This window comes from Lampetra fluviatilis, chromosome 35 (genome assembly GCF_964198595.1).
Source record: "Lampetra fluviatilis chromosome 35, kcLamFluv1.1, whole genome shotgun sequence".
Taxonomy (NCBI): domain Eukaryota; kingdom Metazoa; phylum Chordata; class Hyperoartia; order Petromyzontiformes; family Petromyzontidae; genus Lampetra; species Lampetra fluviatilis.
This window is the reverse complement of record NC_136309.1, coordinates 6,029,069-6,041,930: the sequence shown is the minus strand read 5'-3', so window position 1 is coordinate 6,041,930 and position 12,862 is coordinate 6,029,069. Positions and strand designations below refer to the sequence as shown.

At 60.4% G+C, this 12,862-nt stretch overlaps 1 protein-coding gene across 4 annotated transcripts in view; it reads left to right on the top strand.

Annotated features, from left to right (window-relative positions):
- LOC144944555 (uncharacterized) overlaps positions 1-12,862 on the top strand; it is a 37,613-nt gene extending 24,751 nt beyond the window's left edge. For 3 of the 4 annotated variants that reach the window (XM_078872816.1, XM_078872815.1, XM_078872814.1), the window contains exons 17-28: positions 1,467-1,751; positions 1,927-2,462; positions 2,973-3,092; positions 3,550-3,670; positions 4,165-4,288; positions 4,538-4,613; positions 4,796-4,904; positions 5,483-5,623; positions 6,009-6,299; positions 6,721-8,486; positions 8,664-8,900; positions 9,042-12,862. In XM_078872816.1, coding sequence (XP_078728942.1) covers positions 1,467-1,751; positions 1,927-2,462; positions 2,973-3,092; positions 3,550-3,670; positions 4,165-4,288; positions 4,538-4,613; positions 4,796-4,904; positions 5,483-5,623; positions 6,009-6,299; positions 6,721-8,486; positions 8,664-8,900; positions 9,042-9,248 — 4,013 coding nt within the window. In that variant the 3' untranslated portion in view covers positions 9,249-12,862. The remainder of the gene's footprint in view (positions 1-1,466; positions 1,752-1,926; positions 2,463-2,972; positions 3,093-3,549; positions 3,671-4,164; positions 4,289-4,537; positions 4,614-4,795; positions 4,905-5,482; positions 5,624-6,008; positions 6,300-6,720; positions 8,487-8,663; positions 8,901-9,041) is intronic. The other variant, XM_078872817.1, reaches the window with a different exon arrangement.

The window sequence follows — 12,862 nt, the reverse complement described above, 5'->3', positions numbered from 1 at the left end:
ATGTGTGACATGCACGCATCCACGCGCACACGCTTGCATGCACTCTTGCTTCCACTAACCGGGTCCGTACGTGACTCATCCAAATCTCCTACACTCCACAAAGTGGCATCGGTGCTGCAGATGTCACCAAAGAATGCGAGCCAATATATGCACGCCAACGCTCTCGACAACACGCATCTTCCTCCAGGAAGATTCCACCGGTCGCCGTGCCGAGTTGGATTCACGCCGCAAACGATGGCCGCAGCCTGCGGTGATGAACGCCGAGCGGTGGCGCCGGTTTTTTTATTCTGGCCAAACGATTGATTTGCAGCCAAAGAACATTATCTGCCAACACGATTAATTCTGCCAACTTGATAAATACTTGACCAAACGATTGATTTGGACGAATGAGTTGACGTGTGCTTTGCCATCAAGCGATTTGTTCCGCCAATCGGAGCAATCCTGGTAGAGGAATCCCCCCGCCCGCACCGGCGGTTTGGTGTGTCGGCAGGGAGTGGAGTTTGGGGAGCCATGGCTCTAACCGCTTCGCTAACACTGCCCTCTCCCCAGCCCTGCCCCCTCCTTCCCCAGCTGTGCGCTATGACCTACTGACCTCTGACCCCTGTGACGCTTGGCTGGTGCGTGGCTGTGAGGTCGGCGTGAGCTGCACAGTGTAGGTTTAACCCCTCGCCTCGTTTTGCTGATCGATTGGTTTTGAACGGCGTCTCTTCGTTAATTAACGGTGGCGTTAAAATGATGTGGGGTGGGGGGGGCGTGTAGCTGTGGACGAACCCAACCGCCCAAGTTCAATTCCCAGACATAATTAATGTCGGTGGCGAGCAATATGTGAACCGGTCCTGGGCTGCCCCCCCCTCCCCCACTCCTCCTCGACCATAGAAGAGAACAATGATACAATGTGTACGTGTTTTGCGTTGTTGTAGACTTGTTGGGTGAAGTGCTCCGTGATGTTAACGCAACGTGGAGCACGTAAATGTGACCCTTGACACGAAGGTTTTTGGGGATGAATCGGCAGTGGCTCTGCGGATGATGCCGATACTCGGCATGCAGCGATCCCTGCACTCGGAACTCGAGGCGTCCGTCCGTGTGTAGAAAATCGATGAGCTGCCTGTAATCTGCTTATGTGGCCCCTGCACCCACCACAACGTCAATCTATTCTGGAGTCAAGCGATGAAACCTGAGGGGAGTGGGCCATGACATGACGAATCTTCGTCCATGGTGGCCGGCGAGACGTTAGCTGCCCGTGTCTGGGCTTAAAGTCGCACCTGTGTGTCCATGTGTGCTAGTCTGTATGCCTGTCTGTCATGGACACACATGTGCCTGTACCTGATGTACACTTGTGTCTGTCCACGGGCCTGTGCACCCACTGGTGCCCTGTGCACCGCTGTATGCCCGATGTGTGCACGCGTACGGATGCACGCATCCGTTTGTCGACGTGTACGTGTGTGCATTTCTGATCCCCTCCCCAGGCTGGACCTTCGAGGATGAGGACCACGTGAATGACGGCGATGACGACGACGATGACGACGATGAGAATGTTGGCGGCAGCAGCAGCAGGCTGGTGCCAGGCAGGCGGGGGGCGCCGTTCCGGCTGGCAGCACCGCCAGGGTTGACTCTGTTCTCTCCGTTCTCCGGGGGCGCCGGCTCCCGCCCCCGCCCCCCGAGATCTGCCCCCCGAGGGCCGGGCCCACACGTTCTGGCAGCCCGGCACGCAGCGCCCGCCAAACTCAAGAGGAGGACCATGGTGCTGCTTGGTAAGTGCACCCCTCCACAGCCGCGACACTGCGGGTGCCACCGCCACACGAGTTGGTCTCCCGCTGCCCACCCCAAGACTCGGCACTGCCTCCCCACCCCTTGCCTCTGTTCGATTCCTCCATTCTCTGAATAAGAGATTCCTCCAGTCTAAATAAAGATTCTGATCTTCTGCAGGCTTCGATCTCGCCACAGACTTCCGGATGAAGCGGTCGTCTCCTGCTGCGACAAGCAGGGCCTACGTGGGGGTGGGTGGCCCTCCGCGTGGCCGGGGAGGGGGCGCCGTCACGGGGACCGCCGCCGTGCCGGGCGGCCTCGGCACGGCGCGGCCCGTCGGGGGAGTGCCGAGCCGCGCTGTGCCCTGGAAGGCCGCTCCGGCCCGAGCCAAGCTCCCGGGCCGCCCCCATCTCAACGGCGCCGGCAGGGTCTGCGCCCGGGGGAGCGCGGCCGTGAAGAACGTGGGTCGCGATGGCGACAAGGATCGGGAGGAGGATGAGGACGACGACGACGGGTCCGTATTTGTGAGCCCGCCGAGAAGTTCGGCCGGGAGGCCCGGACGTCCCCCGCTGGGTCGCTCGCAGTCGCTGCCGCTGGGCACGGGACCCGGCACTGGTGGCGCCGGTGTGAGGAAGGGGCGGCCATGCAAAAGTGGTGGTGGCGGTGGCGGCGGTCACGGCGGGAGCTGCAGTCAGCCGGAGAGGGACGGCAACAAGGTAGGGGGGAGCGCGACGGCGGCGCTGCTGTGGTCTGTGAACGCTGCACCGGGGTGCCCAGCCATGGAACAACAACGATTGTATAGCACGGGGTGGGGGGAGGGGCCATAGAGCGTCTGCATGTGGCCGGGTCTCTTAAGTGCCATACATAAATGGTCGTCGCGTTTTGTTCGTGGACCAGGGGAGTCTCCAGCACGATGAGCTGGGATAAGCGCGTTCCAGACAGGACCCTTCTACGTCACTTGGCTTGCCGCGCGTGCACCGTCGGCACTGCACTGCTGCGTCGTCCGTATTTGTCTCAACTGCCGGCTGCCACTCCCGTGTCTTCTCGCTTGCGCTTCCTGTGCAGAGCGGCGGCGTTGACGCTCGCTCCATTTTAAATTGGCGGCTGCTCCCCGAGCACTTGCCACGAGCGTTTGCGCCATCCGGCAGCCGTGCTTGAGTTTGCGTGTTGTCGCTCGCGTCGCCGTTAATTTGCGACCGTTCTTTCCGTCCGATTCCTTGTCGCAGAGAAATAAGGCGAAAGTGGCGGACGGCTACGGGGTGTTGGTGAAGGGCCCGATTGCCGTGTCGTCGGCGAGCAGTCCAGGCCGCAGTCGAAGTCGGAGCCTACAGGGCCCGATAGGACGAGTGAGCAACGCATAACAACACCACCGATCACCCCCACCCCCCGTACAGCCTTGAACAAACTGTTGGGGCAAATTCCGTTATCGAGCACCCGTTAAAGCCGGCATATAAAGGGGTCTGTGGCCAACATCATGCCTGGCCACCTTTGTGTCCTCAGTGCTGCTGTTTACACACTGCACCAGGTACTCATTTAAAACGGAGTTGACTTTGGAGATGCCCAGAACTGGTGCACTTATTTGCTACCGATGTTGGTGGCCGTGGGCAAGAATCGAACTCTGGTCGCCGGGTTCGTAGCACAGCACGCTAACGGGCACATGCACACGGGGGTTCACGTAAGCTTTCGAATGACACGTCATATTGCAGCGTATGCTGTAGGTCGTGCCGCCCTACAGCGCTTGCCCCAACAGCGTGTGCGGTCTATGCGGGGGATCTTGATCTTGTGTCTCGCTGGCTCCCCTAGGCTCGCCCGCGGCCTGTGAGCCGCCTGCTCAGCAGCTTCCAGGCGGACGTGGATTTCTCCCAGAACAGCTCGTTCTCCGAGGGGGAGGGGGGCAGGGTCCCCGAGCCCAGCCCCACGCCAGGTAACATGAGGGGGAGGGATGGGGGGGGGTTCCACTCGTCTGCCCGCCCGCCTGCGGACCAGGCCTTTGTTTCACAAGGCTGGGGCGGGGGTGGGGGACGGGCACAGTCTGTAAGCAGGATTTGTGTGAAGCCGCACGTATCTGTGTGACGTTAATTCGGGGATACTGGTTTTGCGTAGAGGAGCTGTAGCAGAGAGGGGCAAGACCGCTGAGCTGTAGCCGAGGGACGTCGAATGTTCGATTGGCATCGCTGTGATCGCAATGAGCCTCGGGCACCTGCCCTGGCTCAGAGTAGCCACACAGATGATGCTGCTGCTTGCAGCCACGTTCCACTTACGGCCTCCGTCCCCCCAGCAGATATCTCCAGTCATCTCCAGTCGCCTGGCGAACTCGCGCACGTGTGGTTGGGAGCACTCTCTGTAACCCTCATTTGTGCCCTCTGACCGTGGTCCACCCTCTGACCCCCCCCTCGTCCCACGCTTGCCCCGTGTCAGCGCCAGCGCCGCGCTCGTGCGTGCTGGACAAGGACGAGCTGTCGGAGGGCCTGCGCGTCCTCATCCCCAAGCCCGACAAGCTTCTCTACGCGGGGCACGTGCAGATCCTGCACCCGCCCGACGTGTACGCGCCCGCACCGCCCGCACCGCCCGCACCGCCTGCACCCATGCAGCCGCGGTGCCACCACAAACATGGGCACCGCCACCAAACGCTTGGCGCAACCGGCGCAAGGGCCGTGACCTCCAGCATCACAAAAGCAACCGCCAGCACCGCCAGAAACTCCTGATGATAATACCACCATCGCCGACACCGCCAGCAGCACCACAAGTGCCACCGCAACTTAGCACCCGCTGTGCGCGCGTGTTGCCGCAGGTACGGTGTGGTGATCGAGGGGGAGCGTGGGAACCGCCCGAGGATCTACTCACTCGAGCAGCTCCTACAGGAGGCGGTGAGTAGTACCGCAACACCGCTATGCTCACCGTGATATACAGCTACAGTGATGCTGGGACACGTGCCACATGATGTGGTGGGGCGGCGATGATTGCTTCCCCGTTTCCCCCTCTCCCTACATCTCCTGTTCCTGCGTCCACTCTGTCCCCGTGTCTCGGTGTCCCCTTGTCCCGTGTTTAGATCGTGGATGTGAAGCCGCCCTCCTCGCGCTGTCTCCCACCCGACACGCGCGTCTGTGCCTACTGGAGCCAGCAGCACCGGTGCCTCTACCCGGGCACCGTCACCAGGGGTGAGCAAAGGGTGGGACGAGCGTGACGACGTGCGTGAGATCCAGAGTGGATGTGGGAAGTGACCGAGTTTTGTCTGCGACGGGACCACCGCTGGGTTCGAGTCCAAGCGGCGGCCACCTGTGGTTACCTGGGTTCTCCAGCGGAGCGAGTCGACGGGCCTGGCAGCCAAAGCTTGCTACAAACCAAACCATCCCATTCAATTTGGTTTTGAGCTTTAGTTTAATTACGGACGTCGATTTGGCAGTCGTGCGACCAAACCGAGCCGTCCGTAGTGAGGCGGTCGGGACAATGCTGCCCCTCCTGTGCCTACCAGAGGTCAGAAGTGTGAAGGATCTCACAGATCTGCGAGACTTCCGGGTGGATTCTTAGTATCGTGATGATGCGATGCCGATCGCCCAATTGGGATCACATCATGGGGGGAAAAGATAAATGAGTGACTGCAGCGAAACCTCCTGTCCGACACGTTCGGCTGTGGAATACGATTCGCAAGAGCAAGAGGACTCGGTGCTAGCCTCGCCGATTCCGTTCGCAAGCGTGTTTTGTTTAATTGACGTGCCGTCGTTTTGGCGCTTGGCAGATGGCTCGAGCAGCGACGAGGAGGACGATGAGGAGGAGGAGGAGGAACGCGCCTTCGTGACGGTCGAGTTTGACGATGGCGACACGGGGAAGATTCCGATCTCGCACATCCGCCTCCTTCCGCCCGACTACACCATCCAGTGTGAGTACGACTGACACGCTTCGGGACACATTGTGAGCTGGTAAGCCATGCCCCGTCTTCGCAGCCTACTTTCATACAGCCACACCCACTCTGCCACTAGCACCGCCCTCTGCTTGATTAGCTCTGCCCTCTTACCATGTTTATGAGATCTGGCACAAGGCAAGAGCATTGCAAAACGGTGATAAACTCAGCTTTGATAAAAGCTTCGGAGAGACACTAAAACGTAGGGACCTGGCCAAATCGGGATGTATGGTAGCTGGAATTTCTCGCCGGTTTTGGTTCTGATTTTTGTCCCTGGTTTTGACTGTAATGATACGAACGCCAGCACATGTATCCCACCTGCCCCCCCCCCCATCCCCACCTCCCCCTCCGAATCCCCGCGCAGGTGCCGAGGCCTCGCCAGCACTACTCGTCCCAACCGCCGTCGTACGCCGCCCACGCAAGCCGTCCGGTGACACAAGGGAAGGGGGCGGTCCGGCAATCTGCCAGCCGGCCAATCAGCACGGTCCCCAGCGCAGGGGCAAAGGTCGCGCCAGTGTGGAGCCTTCCTCCCCGCCCGCCACTGCCCCCACCCCAACCCCTGCCCCCATTCTGGTCCCCACAGTGGGGCCCCCCGGGGAGCCGCCACCCAGCAAGGTGAAAGGTCGTGGACGGCCTCCTGGCAAGGTGACAGCGGGTGAGTATTTCATATTTATATTTGAGGCTGAAATAGATTCCATGTGATTTCATCGGCAGGGCGGTGGATTCCGCAGGATTGTGGCAAAGCTTCTGATCATGCTCTCTTAGAAGAAGCACAGCGGCTCCCTCCAGGATGGAAAAACGAAAATCCCACAAATGCGACCGAGCGCCAGCTAGAGTTGACTCCAGTTGGCTTTCCATAGAAACAAAATATGAGCCAACTTGCAGTAGCCCACGAAGGTATATCGTCTCTCAGTTTGCTCAAACTAATGTCGGTCTTATTATTGCAGTGATCCTAACACATCCACCCATGTGAGTAAGAAACCTGACCAAAAGGCAAAATAACGAACGTGGGCTGTGTCTGCAAACGAGGCGTCACTCATCACAGAAATGATGCCCGTGCCGATTCTCATCCCCAGAGGGCGGAGTGGCTGGGAGTGGCGACGCGAGGCCCACCGACTCGCCGCCTGACGACGCGCCGACTGGCTCGGAGCCTCGGGAGAAGCGGCCGCCCCCCGCAGGGGCCCATGGGGCCCGCGCTGCTGTCCCCCGGCCCCGCGCGGACCCCGACCGTCGGCGGGGCCCACCGCTCCGACCCGCCGGCCCTGCCAGCCGGGCCCCCCTCTCGCCCACGTCTTTGTTCGGGGCTTCGCTCTCCGTGGACACCTTCGAGAGTCTCACCGCCGGCGCCTTCTCGGTGTACCTTGGCGGCGGCGGCGGAATTCGCGGCGGCCGCGGCGGGAGCGGTCGTGCCGAAGGCGGCGGTGCCAGCTCCGCCGTAGGGCGTCCCGGTGCTTGCCGACGTGCCCGGCGGGGCACAGACGAGGAGCCGCTGGTGAAGTTGGACCACGAGGGCGTCACGTCGCCCAAGAGCAAGAAGACCAAGGCCATGATGATGATGATGACGACGACGGCAGTGGCGGTCGGCAGCGATGGAGGTGCGCAGCGGTTTGCCGGCGGCGTGCGGCTAGCGGCGCCGTCCACCTCGTCCGGCGCTAGCGGAGGACGCCCACGCCTTGGCCCAATCAGGAAAGCCTCGCCTGCGCAAAAGCCACAGCCGATGGTCACTGTTCCCACCGCCACTGCCGGCAGGGATAATGTTGTTGCCACCTCCGTCCCCGCTGCTGCCGCCGCTACCACCGCCACCACCGCCAGGGCTCCGAGGCCTGGTGATGCCGGCAGTGGTGCTGGCGGCGCTGGGGGCAGTGGCGCTGGTGGCGGCGCTGGCGGCAGTGGCGCTGGTGGCGGCAGTGGTGTTTGCCCAAAGAGTGGTCGGAAGGCGGAGGACTGGAAGGAAATCTCGAGGACGGAGGAAAGTGAGCTGAGCAGCAGCTCCGAGTCTGATTCGGGCGCAAGCCAGGCGGGCGCGACGTCCGCTCGCAAACACAAGCCCGGAGCCAAGCGCTGCTCGCACTCCTCCTCCTCCAGCTCCTCGTCGTCGTCAACGTCGTCGTCAACGTCGTCGTCGTCGTCATCGACCTCATCTGCCGGCGACTCGTCTCGCTCCACTGCCACCTCGTCGTCATCCGAGGAGGACTCTTCCTACAGCTCCGGCGAGGAGGTGGAGGAAGCGGAGGAGGTTGAGGAAATGGAGGAGGTGAAAGAAGGTGGCAATGTCCAGCCCAGCCCTCCCACTCTTCCCCAGGTGGCACAGGCAGCCGAGGTCCAAGCTTCGGCACCAGTACGGGCCCAAACACTGGCCAAGGTTTCGGCTGGTGGTGGTGGCAAAGGCGTAGGCGGTGGTGGGGGTAGTGGTGGTGGTGGTGGCGGGGGCTCCAGTGGTGGCAATGGTGGGGGTGCCGATGGTGGTGGCAGTGGAGCCGGTAGTGGTGGTGGTGGCTCCATTGGTGGCGACGGTGGCGGTGGCACCGGCAGCAGTGGCTCTGGCAGTGGTGCTGGTGGTGCTGGTGGCGCCGGCGGTCCTGGTGGCGGTGGCAGTGGTGGCTCTGGAGGGGGCGGCGGTGGTGGTGGTGGCAGTAGTGGCACTGGTGATGGTGGTGGTGGTGGCGGCTCCGGTGATCGGGGGGGCGGCCGGGCCCGGGGCCGTCGGCGCGAGGGAGTGCACCTCCCTACCACCAAGGAACTGGTGAAGCGCCAGCGGCTGCCATCCGTGGAGAACCGGCCCAAGATCTCGGCCTTCCTGCCTGCACGCCAACTGTGGAAGTGGTCCGGGAAGCCGACCCAGGTGAGCGCCGGTGTTGGCGGTCTCGCGGCGCCACCGTCCACGCCGCGTGCTTCGTTGCGTATCGTCGTGCATGGCGCATGCGTCACTCACGTGTGCGTCTGTATGCATGTTGAACTTGTTTCGCACCGTACGTAGCCAACCGTGCTAATTGGAGGTGTATCTCCGTGCTTCCCCCAGCGGCGTGGGCTCAAGGGCAAGGCACGCAAGCTGTTCTACAAGGCGGTGGTGCGCGGCAAGGAGACGATTCGCGTGGGCGACAGCGCGGTCTTCCTGTCGGCCGGGAGGCCCAACTTGCCCTACATAGGCCGCATCCAGAGCCTGTGGGAGTCGTGGGGCAGCCACATGGTGGTGCGCGTCAAGTGGTTCTACCACCCCGAGGAGACCAAGCTGGGCACACGACACCGCGACGGCAAGGTAGGGGGCGCGCGCCACAACTACGGGGGGCACTGCACTCCTGCAGTCACCAAGGCACGTGTACCCGCGTGCGTGCGTGTGTGGCATGGGTTAAATGGAGGGGGGGTCTTTGTCTTTGTCGTTGTGTGTGGTGTGGAGCAGCAAGCCTTGTACCAGTCGTCGCACCTGGACGAGAACGACGTTCAGACCATCTCGCACCGCTGCCTCGTGGTGGCGCACGAGCAGTACGCCCAGATGGTGCTCACCAAGCGCTACCAGAACAGCGAGGACCTCTACTACCTGGCCGGCTCCTACGACCCCACCACCGGCATGGTGCTCAACCCCGACGGCGTGCCCGTCATCTGCTGACACGCCCGGCGACGGCGGCGGAGGCTGCGGCGGCGATGGCAACGACGCCATCGGTGGCGGCGCAGTGGATTTGTAGGCGGGCACGCCCAGCGGCCCCTTCCCCGCGATGCCCGCTCTCGCTGTCCCTTCGTGGCTCGTGCCACCGCTGCTCCGCTGCCACTTGCGGCATCGATCGGAGCGGTCCGGAAACCGAAAATGCAGCGTGGGACTGCGACTGCGAGACGTGGTGCCGGTGGTGCCGTACGTGCGTGTGGAAGCCCGGCAGGGCGATACGGAGTGTGCGTGGGGGGGCGATGTCCACCCACCCACGGGTGACGATAGCTACGTCGTTGCCAACAGGGCCCTTGCACGGAGCCCCCAGTGAGCCTTCCCCTTTCCCCCCCCACTGGTCACGTCTCTGCGAGGTTGGAGCCGCGTGCGGGTGTGAAACGACGCTTGCTCGTTGCGCCGCGTACATCTCGCCTGGGGGCCTTTGGTGGTGGAAGGGGGGGGCAGCAGGAAGGGTCCATAGACCTCCCCCCCCGCCCCCCTTTCCACATGCTCGGGGTCCCCACACCCCCTCTCTAACCGCAATGTTTCTGAGAGTGGCAGTGGTGGGGGAAGAGGGTCGTGGTCACCGTTGATGTGTGACTTGATGGAGTGAGCGAGTGGTGGAATGCGGTTAGCGAGGGGGGGGTACCGAGTGTGCGAGTGGTTGGGTTGCTGGATAAAGTAGGTGGGCGGTTTAAAATTAATTTGATTGGGTGAGTGATTGCGTGGGTGTGCCTGTGCGAACGACGAGAGAGAGAGAACGTGGTTGGGTGTGAGTGAGCGGGGTAGACGAGTGAGATGTCTCGGAGGGAGTAAGAACCCTTCAATAGCTTTAGTGGACCAGACAAGCGAATGAGATACTTGTACCAGCAAATATGATCGTATTTGATTTAGTTTTTAAATTTCTCGCAGTCAGGGTGGAACACATGAGCAAGCAGGCATGTGTGTGGCCTTGTATATATACACGTATATAGAGCACTTAAACCACACACACACACGTGTACTTGCACGCCCTCCTTCAAGGATGCCTCAAACCCCTTGTCTCACGTCAGCAGAGGTGGCGGCACCTTCATTGACGTGGAAGTTGGAGCAGGAAGGTCCCGTGTGGAGTTTGGGTAACGTTTGCTCTGACTGTACTTTGAATAGAGCCATCAATGCTGCCATTTATCCTCGATGGTTTCTGCAAGATGATGGTGGTGGTGAAGGACGATGATGGTGATGGAGGTCACGGGGATGGGATGATGATGGAGCACACATTGACGATGTGACTCGTCATCCTAAAGCCCCCCCCCCCCCACGCATCTCTACAGGGGTTGAAGCTGCTGAACGTGATGACGATGGTAGTCCACAATTAGCAACGTAACCACCTTTTTTTAATTTTACCTTTTTACAATATAAACAATATTATCGTGGTGTTACTGTAATAGGTAGCAGTAAACGGTCTGCGAAGGTATTTACGCAAATAATGTTTAAGTCCGTGTCATAATTCCAGTATAACGATCGCTAAGATAATTTGCGCGAATGTATTCACACTAGCGGATAGGACGCCGCCGCAAGTGTTAAGCTAACGGTACACGTGTACTGTCTGTGTACTGCATTTTTATATATATATATAATCTCATAGATGTATATACGTCCAAGTACTCAAGTTTATTTTGTTTTAACCAGGTGAGAACTCGAAGAGACCGGGGGTAGCAGAGTCTCCATTTGGCGCAAGAGTGAAGCTGGAGGTGCATTAGTCCACTGCGTGTGTGGCATCCCACTTGACGAAATTTGCGGTGTCACTTTTTTTAGAATTTGGGAAAAAATTTTGATGGCGACGCCGGTGGCACACAATGGGGGAGGGAGACCCCCCCCCCCCCGCTCTCGCGAACGACCTCCAAGGGATCTCTCGCGTCCACTGGTGGCGAGAGAAGCAGCCGGCGCGGGGTGGTATTACGGTTAACGCGTGCCCGCCCGCAGCAGTAATTGTGGCGGCCGCTGGGTCACCACCGCTGGGTTACCGCTGGAGGCCGCCCCCCGTTCCGTGAGGCCCACGTTCCCAGGGAAGCGGCAGCAGCTGTAATGGTTTAGTTTGCCCCTATCGTTGTTTAGCGCAGGGCAGTCTCGCGACACTTTATCAAGTGGGCCCTTGCCCTAAAACGTTTCGCCAACTCCCCCCCCCCCTCCCTTGAGAACGAGTGTGCCGCTGGTGGCGAGTTTTGCGTATTGGAGGAAAAGGCCCCAAGACCCTGGAGAAACCCCTCTGTGTGCGAGGGGATAGTTCCTAAAAAGTCAGGGCAGTCCTGCTGTGTGCACGTGCTGTAGGGGTGTGCACCGCCTACTTGGCTGTCCCCGTTCCCACTCATCCGCGGCTGCCCTCGGGTCAGGTTCACGGCCTTGGGTTCCTCCGCGGCCACGGGTCACGTGGGGTAGCAGAAGAGAACAAATGGGAGCAATGTAAATTGGGAGTGTTTGGGGGAGCATGTGGAAACCGTGCGAACATGGGAGTAGTAATCTCCCACCCCGGGGGAGCGGAGAGGTACCCAGTGATGAGATTGTTTATGTGACGATGATGATTACGATGTTGATATTGTTTTTTTTCCTTGTGCCCTGAGACCAAAAGAATGTAAAATGAGGATGTGAGTTGGGGGAGGGAGATGGGGAGGGTGAGTTCTGCAAGGTGTTTCTGGTGCGACTCATTCACGAATGAATTAATGCTGCACAATCTGTCATCCTCGCCTCCCTCCCCACTCGCCCGTCTCGGAGCCGTGAGGTACCTGTGCCAGGCTAGGTGTCCTCTCGCTCACCTGCTCGACTGCAGGGTTCCTCCAACTCCCACTCCTTGCGTGCCCCATCACGGTCCGGTTTCCACGTCCACCGAACTAGACTCTTCTCGATTCCAAACCCAAGACGATGCAAGCGATATTGCGCCTGATGATTGCTGAACACTTTCCACGTTGGTGCTCGTTCTAATTGACATTAAGTAGACGACAACTTCTAACCGATATCTGCCCTTGCACATAAAAAAAAACATCCCATCGGCTAAACGGCCTACTGGGAGTGCATAATTTCATCAGCATTGGTTACACAAGCTAACCTGGAACGGCTTTGATATTCGATGTCTCATCAGCAGAGTCTTATCAGGCAGGCTTGCCGAAACCAATGCTGGTTAACAGGCAAGATGTTCTATCGGCGAGGACCTCCCTCGGACAGGGGGTCCTAGTTGCCGGCAAAACCACGCACGGTGCCGCACGGCTCTCCACAACACGAAGTGATCGCTAGCGGGGTCGTCGTTTAGCAATCGTATCGGGCACGTGACGTCTCGGGTTGAGATCGGTGTGACTGTTCCCCGTGGGGGCCGGAGCGGCGGGCGGCCGGAGCGACGCTGCGGCGTCCTCACGTGGACGCGCCGCTTGGCTCTGGGGAGCGCGAACGACGCTGCGGCTACCCCACACGATGCCTGCGACTCGAGCACTTAACCCCCCCCCCTCCTCCTCCTTTCCCCACCTACCACCCCCCCCCCCCCCCCCCGGGGGAGAGTTTGTATTTTTGTAGGCGAACCATGGCGGTGGCGGCATCAATAAACCCGAGAGAGCGACGCG